At 42.4% G+C, this 18,548-nt stretch overlaps 1 protein-coding gene across 3 annotated transcripts in view; it reads left to right on the top strand.

Annotated features, from left to right (window-relative positions):
• PTPRG (protein tyrosine phosphatase receptor type G) overlaps positions 1-18,548 on the top strand; it is a 747,715-nt gene that overhangs the window by 691,563 nt on the left and 37,604 nt on the right. For all 3 annotated transcript variants that reach the window (XM_043885370.1, XM_043885371.1, XM_043885369.1), the window contains one exon: positions 10,355-10,446. In XM_043885370.1, the coding sequence (XP_043741305.1) occupies positions 10,355-10,446 (92 nt within the window). The remainder of the gene's footprint in view (positions 1-10,354; positions 10,447-18,548) is intronic.

Raw genomic sequence — 18,548 nt, 5'->3', positions numbered from 1 at the left:
GAAGCTTTTAATTTTAATTAGGTCCCACTTGTTTATTTTTGCTTTTATTTCCAACATTCTGGGAGGTGGGTCATAGAGGATCCTGCTGTGGTTTATGTCGGAGAGTGTTTTGCCTATGTTTTCCTCTAGGAGTTTAATAGTTTCTGATCTTACATTTAGATCTTTAATCCATTTTGAGTTTATTTTTGTGTATGGTGTTAGAAAGTGTTCTAGTTTCATTCTTTTAGGAGTGGTTAACCAGTTTTCCTAGCACGACTTGTTAAAGAGATTGTCTTTTTTCCATTGTATATTCTTGCCTCCTTTGTCAAAGATAAGGTGTCCATAGGTGTGTGGATTTTTCTATTTTGTTCCATTGATCTATATTTTTGTCTTTGTGCCAGTACCATACTGTCTTGATGACTGTGGCTTTGTAGTAGAGACTGAAGTCAGGCAGGTTGATTCCTCCAGTTCCATTCTTCTTTCTTAAGATTGCTTTGGCTATTCGAGGTTTTTTTATTTCCATACAAATTGTGAAATTATTTGTTCTAGTTCTCTGAAAAATACCATTGGTAGTTTGATAGGGATTGCCTTGAATCTATAGATTATTTTAGGTAGTATACTTGGTTAAGATTTCGCCTTCTGATCCATGAACATGGATCGGAAGATGAAATCTTAACCACTGGACTGTCAGGGAAGTTCCTCTAATTGTTTTTATGTCTAAAAATAGTAGGATATTTATAGAACTAATATGGAATACTCTGCCCACTGGATCTCACTTATTTGTCCATATTCGAAACCTAACAGGAAGACTTCTAGGTCCTAGATGTATCAACTTAAGTTATTTCATCATTTGAACCCCTCCCTTTCTATCACTGATTTTTCAAAAAAGATATTTCCAGACAATGACTAGTAAACTGAACCATTACACAGTTTTGAAGTGTGGGCAACAGAGATTGAAAATTCAGCTACTGAACTGTTGTAAAGTCCCTAAGTCATCATTATAAAATGTGTAACATACTCTGATCCTAGAACTTACTTTGCATTTAGCCTTCCTCAGAAAATATCATCATCATCTAATATTTATTGAGTATTTATTGATCAAAACTATGTGGTTTATGTTTTTTTTTTTTTAACATCAATTTTAGGGAAAGTGGTGCAATCCATACCCCCATTTCACAGATGAAGAAACCGAGGCTCAGAGATATCCTTTAATTTGCCCGAGGTTGCATGGATAAATGGTGGGCTAGCATTGGAATTCTCTGTGTGACTTCAAGGCACAGATGCTTAGAAATGGCTCTGCCACCTCTTGGCATGTTCCTCTGACAGTTCTGATACCTGAGGACTTCAGCCTCATTTGGATTTTGCTTCCTTAAATCAAGGCATCTTCAAATACATGTGACTGTTCTCTTAAAATTTTTTCTGGATTTTCTTCTTTCAGTAGCACTGACCACTTGCTTTTCCACTAAATTCTCCTTCATCCTCCATGAGAGCATTTCATCATTCTTCTGCTAAAGTTTCCTCCATATCCAAAATTAAAAAAAAAAAAAAATTTCCTCTGTTTCCTAGTCATCTTTATTCTTTTCTTTCCTAAGAAAATGACTCCCGCCCCCCAATATCTCCATTCCCTGTGCCAAGTAGGAATTTGTGATTTATTTATTTACTTTTTATGCTCCAGGTCTTAGTTGCCACACATGGGGTCTTCGCTCTTTGTTGGGACATACTGACTCTTCTGATTGTGGCATGCAAGCTCTTAGTTTCAGCATGTGGAGTCTAGGAGTCTAGCTCCCTGACCAGGGATTGAACCTGGGCCCCCTGCATTGGGAGCGCAGAGTCTTAAACACTAGGCTGCCAGGGAAGTCCCAGGGCTGTGTGATTAAAATGACTTGGAGAACGGCTCAGAAACATGTTGAATATTGAATAAATTTAGACTCTAAATCACCGACTTTTGGATGATTCTGCTGTGGTGCAAATTCACGGATAAACAGCTCTGATCTTGAAATCCCAAAGCATAAGTAGAACCAGCAAGTTACACTGGCTCTTAAAAAAATATTATAAAATAGACAAAAGGTTAAGGAAAGCTTTGCTAAATAACCTTTTGATACTCATCTCTTGGAGACAGAGGTTTATAGGAACCTTTGAGGAAATTTGAGTTATCAGGTTTACTAGCTCTAACTGGAATTTAGGAATTTAGACTCTTCATAGTGTCCTGATTTAATTGGCAAAGATAGTGCTGTAAGAATGAAGACTTTTTTTTTTTCACCTAAATCCTGTACAGTGTGGAAATTATAAACCCAATGTGGCAGCAAAGGTTGGTTAGCCAGGCATATGAGAGAGAACTCCTTATGCAAACATTTTACCAGACAGTTCCAATCACTAGAGAAGTGACATCAATTCTTTTATTAGGAAATTTTTTTTAAAAAATTCGTTCATTTCTTTGGCTGTGCTGGGTCTTAGTTGCAGCATGTGGGATCTTGAGTTACAAAATGCAGGATCTTTAGTTGTGGCATGCAGACTCTAGTTCCCTAACCAGGGCCTGAACCCAGGTCCCCTGCATTGGGAGCAAAGAGTCTTAGCCATGGACCACCAGGATAGTCCCTGTCATGAAATTTTTTAAATTTCGAAATCTGCTCTGTGTATAATGCTTGAGAAAAGTATGCAGTCTTCTTCCAGATAAGTTAAACTGTGACTTCTTCAAGAGAATTAAAGGGGCTTTGACTCTTCATACATCCCACTAATGGCTTTTCAAAATCAATTGTTCCATGCTTACTGATCTCCCATTGTTGCTCTGGGAAGATAAAGCATAATTGAATGTAATGACCTACCTATCAGCCCCGTTCTAGTAGTCTGTCTTCTAAGATATTGAAGTAGTCACAAACTTGTGTCCTTTAAGATCATCATCTTTTTTATTTTGATCACGCTGTGCAGTTTGCAGGATTTCAGTTCCCCAACCAGGGATTGAACCGAGGCCATGGCATTGGATCCATATTATTATTAAATTGATATTAATATCTGCAAGTATTTTTAAAAATCTGTTTCCACCTTTGGGGTAATCTTTTGAAACACCAAGCTTGCGTTATATTTTCACTGCAGTTATTAATTAAGGAATTACATTTTCACTCTAGTTATTAATGAAGCATTATATATAATATGTCATCTACAAATTATATTCAGTGTATTATGCTACTTATTCTTTTAGACTTTCATCATATGTAGCTTTTTAAAATCAGAACTCAGCTCATTGAATTAGCCCGTTTATAGAGCATGTTGAAAGGGCTTTTGCAAATGTGCCTATTGTCAAACACAAATGTCCTTATAAATGTTTTTCTCTGGAAATTAGAAAATCTAACTTTCTAACAAGAACATTACAAAACAAAATGTTGCTGCTAACCGTTAGTTTAGAAATCCAGAAATGATTCGTGCCTTTCCCGCAGTTAAAACACATCTTAATAATTTGAAGGTCACTGGCTTCAGCAGGGTGCCAACACATAAAGGGGTTTTAAACATGCAGTTTAAACCCTTGGGATTAAACCAACCTTGTTGGCATATTTTATTTATACAGAGATTATCTCCAAAGGAGATTCATTGGTCTTTTGACTATAATGAAGCCCTTTCTTTATTGACTTCATTGTGTCATAAATGAAAAGAGATTTCTTTTTTATGGCAGGAAATAAAATGTCCTCATCTCCACAGCACTCCTTGCATCCTAAGAGTCTGATTTAGACAAAAATCTATTGTGTCCTAAATCAGGAGCTAGAAATCTCGATAATCGTATTTACTGTTTGCTTTATCTGCTTAAGTTGACACAGGTATTACCAGAGAGAGAGGCCTGAACTTGGCTTCTGAGATGAGAGGCTGATCCCTCCTCAGCCAGGATGAGTTCTCAATAGTAAGGTCTGTCCACTTACAGGGGTGCTTAGCAGTCCCTGAAAACAGCCCAGTCATGGGGCTTGGGGTCAGGGGGATGCCTGCGTGTGATTGAACTGGACCCAAGTACTGGGCTCTCCCTGCCCTCATGTAGATTTGGTTGGAATAGGGTTGAATGAAGTTCGCACAGGTTGGCCTCAGTAAGTGACTGAAGGCCTTCTGGAATGTTCGTGGTAAATTTATATGTATGCCACAGCCTGCCAGAGTAAACACGCAGCGATAATTTTCTGAAACAGACGTGAGGCCAGTCAGCCCCATAGCGAAGCATCTTGGAAGGCAGGAAGGTAAATACCATGGTATTTTATTTACCTGGTATCTTCAGGGTGACCAGAATATCAGTGTGAATTTTCCAGGTAAACCAGAGTTTAAAACTTTGAAGCCAAAGTGATTCATTTCAGCCCATTTTTGTTGGAGAACTTCAACACGTATTGTAAGGTTTTTTGCCCTCTCACTGTATATGTTCAATTTAAGACCTAGAGAGGTCACATTAAGGCCCAAGAAGCCAGCTTTGGGCTCAGCCTGGCCCAGCCAGTTGATGACAGTGGACCTTGGCCAGGTTCTTTGTTTCTCCTAGCCCCTAGATCATAGGATCTCGTATGCATAGTGATTCTCACCTCATAGTAAATCATAGCTTTATGCACTTACTAAATGCCAAGCTCTCTGCTAAGTACTTATGTTTTCCAGTTTGTTCTGCATAGCACTCTGAATTCGCTGGTTCTGATTTCCAATTAGATGAGGGACAGCAGTCACAGAGAGGTAAGGTCCTGTATTACCAGGCCTGCTGATTCTGGCTTTTTCCACTTACTAGCTCTGTGTACCTGATGCACAGGAAGCATTCCGGCCGTACCTGATGCTCAGGAGGCATTCCAGCCGTGGTGAGAATAAGAGCTACAGAGTTAGACAGAGTTGCAGGCTAAAGACCCTTCGCGCCCTGCAGGGTGCTAGGCAAGGCCCTCTGCAGCGCCCCCCTGTGGTGGGCGTCCAGGGACCGCCTCAGTGCTGACTTTTTTTCTTTGGAATTTCAAAGGAAAAATTGCTGAGTTTTTCCTTTTGGTTTATCTGTTGCTCCTTAATACTAACAGCCTGCAAATTTAGCATGGGTGAGTTCTCTCTAATGGAATGGGTCTGAGCATGCAAGCACAAGAGAGATATAACCACAGATTTTAGAAGCAACTTTTTTTTTCTTGCTGTTTTTATTGAAGTGTAGTTGATTCACAGAGTGATGCAGTTATATATACACACCCATGTATATGTATTCATTTTCATGTTCTTTTCCATTATAGTTTATTACAAGATATTGCATATAGTTCCCTGTGCTATATAGTAGGACTTTATTGTTTATTCCTTCCATATATAGTAGTGTATATATGTCAGTCCCAAACTTCTAATTTATCCCCCTCCTCCATTCTCTTACCCCTTAGGTAACTGCATGTTTGTTTTCTGTCTTGTGACTTTGTGTCCATTTTACAAACAAATTCATTTGTATCACATTTTAGATTCTACGTGTAAGTAATATCATATGGTATTTGTCTTTTTCTTTCTGACTTACTTCACTCAGTGTGACAATCTCTGTGTCCATCTATGTTGCTGCAAATGACAAAATTTTATTCTTTGTTATGGCTAAGCAGTATTCCCTTGTGTGTATATGTATGTGTGTGTGTATATATACCGTTATCTTCTTCATTCATCTGTCAATGGACATTTAGTTTGTAAAAGCAGCTTTTCTTTATGCATTTCTCCCTATTTTTTGCAGATTTGCATTTGAGGTAAACATTAACCAGCTCTTTTCTCCCTCTTGGAATCTCTCACCTTCATACTTTGTTTTCAGTAGAGGTTCAGCCTCTTACAATGCTCTGCTTTTGATGCGTACAAACCAGAAACTATTTTCAGGCTTCATCAGAAGTGGTACATAAGGATGTTTTGTTGTGGACTAACCAAAATGAAGGACCTCTAATGTGCTCGATTTAATTCCAACCACAAAAGGCTAAAATCTTGGGGAAAAGTATAAATAATATTATTTAAGACCAGCAAGCCCACTTTTCCTTATCCTCAACTGACTGTATCAAGTATTTTGTAATAGGGTAATGTAGTGGTGATAGTAGTTATCCCATTTTTGCCTTATTTAAACCTTTGGTTTCTGAAAGGTCTATACTTAAAAATATTGGCACAAAATTATACTGTGTGGTAACATTTTATTAGATTAACTGACACTCTGCCTAATTTCTTGCTTTTCTTTGCACCCGTGGTCTGAGAATGAAGGCGGTGTGTCCCATCACATGGGAGCACAGGCTTTGGGCTTAATACACCAGGATTCGAATGTCAGCTCTGCCGCTTAGCAGTGGTGTCGCTTTGGACAAGTTGCCTCAGGTTCCTTATGTGTAAGTTGAAGATGATGGCATCCTCTGTGCCTGGTCCTGGTGAAGATACGTGTATGCAAAAGGCTGAGCATAATCCCTGGCAATCAGTAAGGGCTTCCTTCACATTTCTTTCAACTCTATCATTAGACATTTCACTGTTTCATAGTAACCCAACATCTAACCTGTAGTCAGTGAAACCATCTTTGTTTTTGTTTAAATCATTTTATTTATTTGTCTGTGCCAGGTCTTAATTACAGCACATAAGATCTTCAATCGTGGCATGCGAAAACTCTTAGCTGTGGCATATGGGATCTAGTTCCCTGACTAGCCCAGGGATGGAACCTGGACCCCTTGCATTGGGGGATGCCGAGTCTTAGCTGCTGGACCACCAAGGAAGTCCCAAGACATCTTCATTTTGATTCCAGCTCTTTTCCTGTTCGTTATGTTTCTCCCCAGTCACCAAGTTATCAAACCCACCCGTTTTCAGACACTGGCAGTCTTCACCTTGTCATTTCCCATGGTTCTTGCTCTCACTTTCTTCTGTTCACTAGAACACGTTGCCCTTGAGCAGACACCATCTCACTAATATCTGGCTGGGTCCTAGGGGCCCAGCAAACACCTCTTCCAGTGGCTTCCCCTTCATTGTGACCTAGACGACAGCCGCTCTCTCCCACCAGAAGCACTCTTTGCCTTGGCTCCGTACCCAGCTGCCACCGCCACACACCAGGCTTCAGTTCATCTTTCCAAGCTTGTGTTTTCAACTCTTAAGATGAGTATGAAAACAGTGTCTATTTCTTAGGGCTGCTGGGAGGAATGAGTACATGTTAATGCACATAAAGGGCACAGAAGGTGCCTGGTCCAGAGTTAGTGCTGCTGATAGTTGGGACATTTATTAATGGAACTCGGCTGTATAGGTGGAAATAACATCTCACAGATGGGTATCTTCTTGTAACAGGCTCTCTGCAGATCTCAACTGAGCAGATAGGTCTACAATGCTGTCCTAATTGCTTGGCCTTCTGGCTAGTTAGAGTAATTTTATAATTATCTGGCTCATGTTGAGAGAAATTTAATAGAAGACCAGTGTAAGAGGAAAACTATTAGGACTTCTAATTAGCTTCAGCCTTATATTTATCTTAATATCAAAGGAAAAAAGATTTACGACCCTTCAGTTTCATTTATCTTGATTGAAAGACAAAAATGTGTTATCTGGGTGGTCACTGTACCACGCATGTTTGTGTGTATGTATCTTTCTGTTTGGTTGTTTGGTAGTTTTGTGATGTTACTGGTGGTGCTTGGAAACCTAGAGGATTGTGATGAGACTTCTTTGGATAAAGAACCAAATGTGAGAGACTAATGAGTCGTGTATTTCCATATGCAGTTCATGAACTGAGCTCTGCTAGGTTTTGCTGCCTCTAACCATGGGAGGAGTGGACCGACTGATTTATAGGCATGTATAGTGTTAGCTTAGATAGTATAGTTGAGCATTTTTAGGAAAAAATAATAAATTGTTAACCTTAAAGTGATTTTTTTTTTTTTTTAGTGACTTGAGCAGGACTCTGCCCTTTAAAACACTGTGGTATGTACCTTGGAGTAAAATAACTCTGAAGCTGAACTAGAGTCTTATTTTGAACTAGAGTCCATGTACTTAATCATGGCATGCATGCCTGCTAAGTCGCTTCAGTTGTGTCTGATTCTTTGTGACCCCGTAGACTGTAGCCTGCCAGGCTTATCTGTCCATGGGATTCTCCAGGCAAGAATACTGGAGTGGATTGCCATGCCCTCCTCCAGGGAATCTTTCTGACCCAGATTTGGAACCCACATCTCTTGATATCTTCTGCATTGGCAGGAGGGTTCTTTACCATTAACGCTACCTGGAAGTCCATGTACTTAATCATGGCACCTGAAGTTTATTGGGGATTTCCAGTTCTAAACTATCATTACAGAATAAATGTAGCCTTCAACATATTACACTATTTTTTTTTAAACTTATTTTGTACTGGGGTATAGGTAAAGAATTCACCTGCAGTGCAGGAGACGCAAGGTCCATCCCTGGACGGGAAGATGCCCTGGAGGAGGAAATGGCAACCCACTCCAGTATTCTTGCCTGGAAAATCCCGTGGATGGAGGAGCCTGCTGGGTTACAGTCCATGGGGTCCCAAAGAGTCAGACCCGACTGAAGTGACTTGAGCACAAGTGCACATAGCCGATTAACAGTTTTGTGATAGTTTCAGGTCGGCCCAAAGGGACTCAGGCATGCAACCTATTAAACTATTTACCATGTCACTCCAGTTTAGGAAACAGTGTCTTTCATGCAATGTCTTTCATTTCAAAATAAATAGGAGAAAAGTGTTGCGTGTAGTCTGTAGGCTGGAGTGTTTGTGGGGCCAGGTTGTGTCCCATCTTATTTATGTCGCCTCTTGTTCAAAGATGAGTTTATTCTTGGGTTAACCTCTTAGACACCCTCCAGTTTTGTACACATTAGTCCTTTTCTCAACTTAAGATCTTTTCTTTGCCACTTGATCTTTATTATAGAATTTGCTTACTTCTAAACATTTTAAGTGAAGTGATCAGATAATTTGGGAAATTTTTCTTGAACTGTGCATTCTGCTAAATATTCCGGGGAAGGATTTTGGCTCAGCTCACTTTGTTAATGCCGGTTACATCATTATGGGCGCTATAGATTTCTTGGGCGTGCAAAATGATTGCATATTCATGAACATCTTCAATCCTGAAATATTTGTAAATAACTTGGCAATTTTTTTTTTCATAAGGAGGCCTGTTAAAATGATTAGGTCTTTAATGGTTCACGCAGAAAGAATTGGTACTTACAAGGCACCCCCTATTTGATGTCACATTTCTGCACTCAGCAGTTTGGATTATGAACGTTTATAAGTCACCTTCCTTAAACAAAGTATATGAGAGACACTTCTTTTCCTCTTAGGAATGATTCAAGTTTGAAAATGTCAATAGATGCAAAAAGCCACCCTTAGAGCTTTGCTCTCTCGAAAGAAAGTCGAGAAGGAATGACATAGTCAATGTTAACTGTCACCAGATGAAGAGAAATCAGATTGTCAAGCCTGGATCTATAACATTCTTGCCAAAGTAGGACCTCATTTACACATACAGATCTTCATACCCTTTGCTAAGAAAAGCATCTGTGGCAGTTTAGATGTTTGTGCGTTTGCCAAAGATCTTTCACTCTGAATAAAGTAAATGTCATGTCTGTTGTTTATCTCAAATTCAGCAGAGTATTTTTAAAAGGAAATATTTGCGGGGGAGGGGCAAGAGAAGGAGAGGAGGGGGATTGTTGGGCAGCTCCAATGAGTGGGGTGTGGTTGTTTTCCGGCCGTCCTCAAGGTGCAGAGTGGAGCTGGGTAAATCGGTGTAAAACACTCATGAGGCTGACAAACTGAAACCGTCTTTTTTGAAGTGACAGCATTACAAATAAATTAGAATGTGGAGTCTTCCCGAATTTGTACCTAGTTCTGTCAACACCAAAAGAAAATCCGGTTAATTCCATCAAACTGGTTGTTTGGCATTGTGTGGACACAGCTGTCTCGCACGAAAATTGTGAACACGTAAACGTAGATGGCAGTGTACCCAAAGCCAGCTGGTACAATGGCACCTGTCTGTGACTGTGATTGTGTATAAAGATTGCATAGACTTCAAAGATCAGAAACAGAACTGAGTTGTTCCAACTTCAGTCTGGACCCCACTGAATAGCAAATTCTTGAAAAACCTAGGTCGTGATAACATTTCTTAACAAACAAGTACACTTGGTAAATTCAGTTTTAGTTAAAAGTATGATGTGGTGATTTAAGTACGTAAATTGCCTTGAATATGAAAACTAAAGGTAATTCTTTACAGACCATTTTTAAAACCATACTTAGCTTTTAGGCATTCAGAAATCATAATGAGACCCCAATGTCAAGTAAATCCAGAGAAGGCATTTTTCTGGAAGACGTCTATTTCAGGTGATACAATTATATCACTCTTTGCAGAAATCAAATACCTGTCTTCAGGAATTCCCTTATCCGTGTCATTTGTTTCTGAAAGGACTCTGTGTGACTCTGAATATTATTTTATTCCCACAGATGACATGGAAGCCATTCCTGTCAAACAGTTTGTTAAACACATCGGTGAGCTCTATTCTAATAACCAGCACGGCTTCTCCGAGGATTTTGAGGTATGCTTCAAAACCGGACTTTCCAGAAAGCTAACTCTTCTTTTACGGGGATTTGTGTGTAAACTTAAAATGAATGTATCTCGAGCGTCACAAAAGCAGTCACCGAGGAAAGTGGGAACTGGCTCTCTTTGCCTTACACTGAGCGTTCTCACGGGCCTTCCTTTCCCAGTGCAAGTGAGGTGAAGGAGAGCTGGTTGCACACCTCCTGAACGTGCACTTCTGTGAGAAAACAGGCTCAGTGGCAGGAAAGAGGCAGACTCGGGTTCTGTCCTCTGCATTCTCACTGGGACAGCGGTCGTCGTGCAGAGGACAGGCTCCTAACTCCACATCCGTTCTGGGGGGCACGCGGTGTAGGGGAGAGCGCAGGTTGTCAGTCTGAGGAGTCAGAGGCCGGCTCCACCAGTAGTCATCTTCATCGTTCTGGAGTCAGTCATTTCACCTCTGACCCCGTTTCCTCATTTCTTTATGATTTTTTTTATTTATTTGGCTGTGCTGGGTCTTTGTAGCATCACAGGCTTTCCCTAGCTATGGAGAGCAGGGGTCACTTTCTAGTTGAGATACACCAGCTGCTCATTGTGACAACTTCTCTCATTGCAGAGCACGGGCTCTAGGGCGCGCAGGCTTCAGTAGTCGCGTCTCCCCGCCTCTAAAGCACAGGCTCAGTAGTTGGGGCACACGGGCTTTAGCTATTTCACGGCACATGGGATCTTCCCGGACCAGGCATCGAACCCGTGTCTCCTGCACCGGCAGGCGGGTTCTTCGCCACCGAGCCACCACAGGAGCCCCCCCAACCCCCCGGCCTTCATTTTTGAAAATGGCAGTGACCTGAAAATGGCAATCACCTCTTACCCCAGCCTATTGGCAGAAACGAATGATGAACATCCCGGAGAGTGCTAGGTTAACAGTTGAGCCCGTGCAAAAGTGGACTGTTCTTGTTTTCGCGATTGTTAAGCCGTGGAGAGGAGACACGGGTGAACACAGCCCCCTGATTTTGAGAGCTGGCGTGCAGGAAGCAAGGTAGAGAGCAGCACGCACCCCCCTGCCAGCTCCGGGTCCCGTGCCAGCTCGGCAGTGACAGGGTGTCAATGGGGAGCTATTAAACAGACTGCCCTTTTCTTCACTGAGCCGCATCTCTGGCAGCTTGAGTGGTGCTGAGGGGGCCAAGTTTTCGTGGCAGCTCAGCTGTCTTCTAGCTTTGTGGGTAAGTCAGTTCCTTTCTGTCTCATTTCTCCTTTAAAATGGAAATGACGCCGAGGGTGCTAACCTGCCCACCTCTTTTCACAAAACTGATCCAGGGGCTCGCTCGCAATAATGGAAGGGAAGCCCTTGGAGATCACCTAGGAGCCATACGGCTGGGAGGCTCAATTATTTTCGCACAGAGAAGGAGCGAGAAAAAAGAAGACCAGAAGCCCTGTTTCTATGCAAATTTGGGAGTCCCTGAAGGCCATCCTAAAGGCAATTATATTGACAACTTGTTTTAAATGAAATCCCTCTCCTAGCTCTTTGGTTCTTTGTTTATTTCTGGAGCAGAAGCAGAGCAAAGGTGGTAGAGAGAAGGACCCCTCTGATGTATTCTGCAGAGTCATATGTTTCCTGGAAAAAGCAAAAAAAAAAACATGTCAAGTGCTTAATGCGGCTATTAGATGCTGACCCAAAAAAAGGTGCCTGTCCAAGTACGGAGCACATGGTGTGAAGTCAGACATTTTGCATTCATGAGGACAGCACATGTGTGGGGGTGTTCGAGTGATTTAGTTCAATTGACTGTTGGCTGGATGACTGAGCAAGAATATTGAGGCATTTAACAATGTTGATGGTATTCCGGACAAACATTCATCCTCTCGAGACGAGAATTTGATCAGGATGATCAAATGCAGCTCCAGTTTCTCAATTATTTATGATTTGAGACCCCAGTGCTATTCATCACAGCTGGTTTTGACACCATTTAATTATTCAAAATAATCAGCTACACCTCTGTAAACTGGCTCTGACTTAAAATGGGCTTCACTGCATCAAAATCACGCCTCTTAACAAATCCTGGGCATCTGCACCCTATTTCTACCCTAAAAAAAATTTACTGCAGCTGTAGCTTTTGTCACCTATATTGAAGTCTGTAGCTTATCACCTGGTATGTTTGGGACTGGAACGGGGGTGGCTTTGTTCTAGCATTGTTATTTCACAGGCTGCGCTGGTTTGAAAGGTTTCGAATCAGGGCTCTTCACCCTAGCAAGAACATCCTTTCTTCCAAAAAAAATAGTAAGACAGTCATGCAGAGAAGGAAATGAGACAGTAGAAAAGCCTACTACTATACTGTCGGTCTCCTGATTTAGGAGAAATTTGAAGTATTTTAAAACCGTAGTAGTGCTCCTTTTGCATAGCTCTGCTAAAAAGGAAAACGGTAATAGCATCTTTAACAAACTATCAGGGCTGTTTTTTTTTTTTTTTTGGCTGCACCATGCAGCTTGATCTCTGTTCCCTGCCCAGAGACTGAACCCAAGTGCTCAGCAGTCAACACTGGGCCACGAGGAGATTCCCCTACCAAGGCTATTTTATAGACAAGAGATAGTCATAGACTGTAAAAAACTAATAATAAGGTCAGGACAAGAGATGTTGCATAATTCAACAAGAATAAAACAAAACCCTCATCGTGTTAAGAGTAGAAACCTCAACTCCAGATTTCCAGGTCCTTTTATGTGGAGTAATTACAGCCGGTGTCTGCTTGGCACCATTGCTCAGATTATTTCACTCATTCCTCAGAAATAACCCCCGTGAGCTGTGAGCTGTTTTGTCCCCATTTTTCAGATGAGGAAGACTGAGGCATTTGTTAGTTCAGTAATGAAGTGGCAGCAGTAGGACCATTTTCTGATCAGTAAGACCAAAACTTGCTGATTCAAACCCACATGTTTAAGCCTAAGGCCGTCCAGACTCTTCATTTAAGTAAGTAGTATCCTGTAGTGAGGAGAATTAACCAAGATGATCAGTGGCTGTCTAAAACTGATCATGCAGCTGACGGACCAGTAAATTCCTTGGGAAGAAAAGTAGAAGAGGGAGGTTAGAATAAAGGAGCTACCCCACCCGCCACCCCATCCCACAGCTAAGAGTACTGGGAGCCCAGTACATGATCTTTATTGTCTAGAGCCTTCCCAAAGGGCTGAGAATCTGACTTACAAAAATCTTACATAACTTCTGAATAGAGGCCTGAAATTAGTCCAAGAATGAATCTTAAGATTATAGAAAAAAACCACTTAACAGTTAATATCTGCCCAGGTTTTCATTCAGTTGCTCAGTCATGTCCGACCCTGTGCCCCCATGGACTGCAGCACACCAGGCTTCCCTGTCCTTCATTATCTCCCAGAGATTGCTCAGACTCATGTCTGTTGAGTCCATGATGCCAGCCAACCATCTCATTCTCTGTCGTCCCCTTCTCCTCTTGCCCTCAATCTTTCCCAGCATCAGGGTCTTTTCCAGTTTGCCCATGAAAAGGCGTTGAAGCCAGTCATTCTAGAGTTACTGACTCCCTGCTATTCTTTGGATGTGGTATAAGGCACAAAGATGGACTGGACTGAGAACTTGCCCTCAGAGAGTTCATTCTGGTTGGGGGAAACCAAAGTGAACACAGCTAATGCAGAACGAGGGCAAAGCAAAAGAAGTGCCAATCCAGGAATGAAGTTCTGCCAGGAACGCAGAGGAGAAAAGCTACTAGGAATTTTGATTGGGTTTTTCGGCAAAAGTTCTATTATTTGCCCCATCTTGTTTTCAGATCGTGGAGGGAAATGGGAAAAAAAAAAAAATTGGTGAATACCTGTCATATGTTCAGAATTTTGCTGCTTACAGGAGAATGAGAAATGATTCGCTGGTAATTTTGAGTCTTTGTCTAGAGGTGATGCTGAATGCAAGCTCTTTGTCCTTGTCAGATAAATTTTGGAGGCTGTTAAAAAGCTGGGGACATTATACGTCTAGCAGATTTTGCAGTCCCTGGAAATAGCATCAATCCTGGTGTCAGGATAGTGTTCAATGACTATTCCCTAGGCTACCTCAGCTGACTTCAGCCTCACTCTTCCCCCGCCTCCCAGGTCATAATCAAGGAGGCTTCCAGAGGCTCGGTGCTAGCATATAATCTTTCACAGTCAGCGGAGCTGTAAGGCCCTGTGGGTCAGCAGAGTTAATAGGCAGGGGTCAAGAGTATCACAGGCTTACAGGTGGAGTGCAGAGATGAGGCCAGAGGTCCAATACCTCCTTGACAAGACCCTTTGGGGAATCGAGTCTGTTAAAATTAACTCCAGCTCAGCTGAATTTGGGCCAGTTGCTCCTCTTAAATCCAGAGAACAAAGCTTTGTCCACCCGAGCCCAGGCACCAAGGGGCCAGTGGCCACAATTGCCTTATGTAAGATGCAGAGTTCCCTTGATGCTGATGACACATACCAGGGAGTTCCTGACAGAGGTGGAAAACTGCAGAAAGAAGGCTGCCTGCAGGCTGGCAGTTTCCTGAGCTTCAGTGACAAAATGCCAGTGTGGGTCTTATATGACCCAAAGGAACACGTTGTAAACCCTTATCATGAGAGAAATCATAGGTGATGAAGTTGAGGTTTTTAAGTTGAGGCTCTTACGAAGAGTGAGGAAAAACGTGTGTTAGTCAAGTTGTACAGGGAAAAATAATTCTGTTTTATAGACCAGCTATAGGATAATAGACCCTGGGCTAGTTGCTTCAGAGATGGGTTGATATTCTGGAGGGTAAGGCAGACACTTGAGATAAAGACATATGGATTTAGAGGGGGATGAAGAGGAGCACAGGCTTTCCTGAGTAAGGAAAATTGCAATGAAGCAGAGAGCAGGAGGTCGTACAGGCTGTTCAAAGGGCACCGAGTTAAAACTGTCCGGCGTTGGGAACGAGGAGGTACATAGCTGGGGGCCCTGAAACCCTGACTCGGGGGTTTGGAATCTCTCTAAGAGGTGTCTGAGCAAGAGAAAAACACAGGTAAGCAGCCTTTGAAGAAAACCAATATGGCAGTAGTGGTCCCCTGAGCAGAGGGGAGGAGAGGCCGGAAGATGGTGTGACCAGTACCTGGTGAGGGCCAGCTCCACGTCCGACACTCAGCACGCGCCTCGCTGCGGGCCTGACTTATGCTCGGGCAGGACAGGCCCCTGAACATAGCCGAGCCTGCCTGAGCTCAGACACTACGGCTGGTATACACACTCGGCCCAACACTTGGTCACCAGGTCCAAAACATTTCCTTCTCAGCTTGCTTCACTGTGAAGCTGAGTAACCTGAAAGATGTCTAGATCTATTTCGGCTATTTTTTTGTTGTTGTTTAAATTAAGCTTCTGAATGGGAGGACAGGAGGTCAGCACGTGCCTTTGGACAGCCTCCTGCGTCTACAACTCCAAGCAGGAGGTGATGTAGCCCGTATCACCTCCGAAGAACTCTGTATCTGTCAACTTGGAGTTTCCTTTTTTCCCTTTTGGTTCATTTTTTTAAGTTATGCTTTGTTGCACATCTTTTCAGTTGGCTGTTCTTGGTGGTGGTGTGTCCTGGTGATTTCGCAGTCTTCATTTTGAGAATTCCAGCTCTGTTATAGAGACAGTAAAGTGCAAACAAGCTTAAATCTTAAACTTTTTATCTGGGTACTGACTAAGTAACTGTACTATACACATTCCATTGGCCAGTGTCTCTTCAAAGGGTCTTAACACCTATTAAAATCACATTAACTTGGAAATGCCAGTTCAGCTGGAGAAAAAGCACTCCAGGATCGGATGATATTATCAGCGTCTAAATGAACCAGGCGGCACTGGAAGGAATTACAGATGACATTATTATCCACAAGACAAAATCAGAAGGCCGTAGGCCAACCCCTTGGGTTCTCGTAAAATCAGATTTAGCATTATTTATGACCATTCTTTGTTTTCTGTCATTCACATAATTGGAAAAGTGAAATAGAGGCGACAGATCAGACCAAGGGTTTTAGATAGCGCAGACTTTGATTGGCCATATTGAATGGCCGCTTTAAACAGTGCAGACAGCTGCTCCCACACAGGCTTGGCCAATTGCATTAGACGGTAATAGAGGCCCCACCTCAGTCCAGTGAGCGTGGTCAGAGTCACACAATGGGAAAAAAAAAAATATCAATAAGGCGAATCTCCAACTAAAGTACTCAAAGCTGAAATCTCAGCACAAGATATCTGAACAGCTCAGCCCAGAAGAGGTACATGCCAAAGGTATGACCTTCAGAACCCAGGAACCAAAGCATGTCAGCTTATTTCAGAGATTTGTGTACAGGCTGAATTAATGTCTTCCGGAATACAAATCCATTTTCAAAGGTTTTCTGCCCCCGAAACTATTCAGAAGAGCACGCCTGGGGCTTTCAAGGCAGTCCTGAATGGCAGATATTCTGAGTGCGGCTAGCATTGCTCCTGTTCCTGGAGATGTTAAAACAGCAGACTCATTAAATTACGCTCACATTTTATGTCTGTTTTAGAGAAAACAGCCAAAGGCAGCCTTCAGGCCTTTTAAACCAGCATTTGCCAAACTGTAGGTTATAAACCATTTTAGATAGAATAGCAGGTATCACAGTTTATCACATTTAGTCAAAGTAAAAAAAGATAACGCACTGTCATGAAATACACACTTTCTCCAGAGAGATGTATTGAATTAATGGATGTGGCTTTTCTTTCTTTCTCTCTCTCTCTTTCCTTCCTTCCTTCTCTCTCTCCCTTTTTTTTTTTTTAATACATAATTTTGTGTATTTATTTTTGGCTGTGCTGGGTCTTCGCTGCCGCACGGCCTTTTCTGTGGTTGGGGGGAGCCAGGGCTGCCCTTCGTTGCAGTGCTCTGGCTTTCCTGGTGTGGCTCCTGGGCTCTAGAGCCCGGGAACTGTGTGCATGGGCTTAGTTGCTCCGTGGCATGTGGGGTCCTCCCAGACCAGGGATCAAAGCCACGTCTCCTGCATTTGCAGGCAGACTCTTTACCGCAGAGCCACCTGGGAAGCCCCCTCTTTTTCTTCCTTTCGTTCTTTCTCATTCTTCCTTCCACTGGGGGTGCCTCCGATCCTGAAAAACTGAGTGTACACCCTCCAGGAATCAGGTGTCTGTGAATATGGTGTTGAATACGTAGTGACCTGTTGTTTTTTGCCTCCGTTCTTTGATCATGGTGAGCCCCTCGTACGTACTTTGTGAATATAAGACAGCCGGTCCCTTATCGGTTTCCCTTGCATGGTGAACGTGCTCTGGGCATCATCCCTACCTGCCGTGCAGCTCCTCTGTGAAGAAAAGTCTGCACACTCGTGAACTCCGTTGCATCTGTCACATGTCAAAGGTTTCCCCGGTCCCCTCGTGTCGCTCTGCCCTGCTCTTTGTCGCAGCTGTGCGCTGCAGATGACTTCCTTTATTAGTTAGTGCCAGTGGCTTCTTGGGATTTGAAGCATATGGTGTAGAAAAATTTAGCTTTTTTAGCAACCTTTTATTAGGCTAATGGATAATGTTTCTATCCATGGCAAAGGTAATAGAAGAAGAGAGTTGCTTCTCCCATGACTGTTTTTCTAAAGAAGGATCATGTAAATAAAATTAGAGTTAAAAATCAGTGCATCAGAAAACAGAAAAAGAGACACAGATGTACAGAACAGACTTTTGGACTCTGTGGGAGAAGGCGAGGGTGGGATGTTCTGAGAGAATAGCATTGAAACAAGTATACTATCAAGGGTGAAACAGATCACCAGCCCAGGTTGAATGCTTGAGACAAGTGATCAGGGCTGGTGCACTGGGAAGACCCAGAGGGATGGGATGGAGAGGGAGGCGGGAGGGGGGATCGGGATGGGGAACACATGTAAATCCATGGCTGATTCATGTCAGTGTATGGCAAAAACCACTACAATATTGTAAAGTAATTAGCCTCCAACTAATAAAAATAAATGAAAATAAAATTAGTGCATCAGAGCCATATGTGGTTAAGTCAGATATGACAGTTTTTAGGTTCTATTAGTGTCATTTTAGGGCTTCCCGGGTATCACTGGTGATGAAGAACCTGCTTGCCAGTGCAGGAGACATAAGAGACACAGGTTCAATCCATGGGTCAGAAAGATTCCCTGGAGGAGAGCATGGCAACGCTTTCCAGT

Source organism: Cervus elaphus, chromosome 24 (genome assembly GCF_910594005.1).
Source record: "Cervus elaphus chromosome 24, mCerEla1.1, whole genome shotgun sequence".
Lineage (NCBI taxonomy): Eukaryota > Metazoa > Chordata > Mammalia > Artiodactyla > Cervidae > Cervus > Cervus elaphus.
Note: the sequence above shows the minus strand (reverse complement) of the source record. Positions and strands in the feature narration are given on the sequence as shown.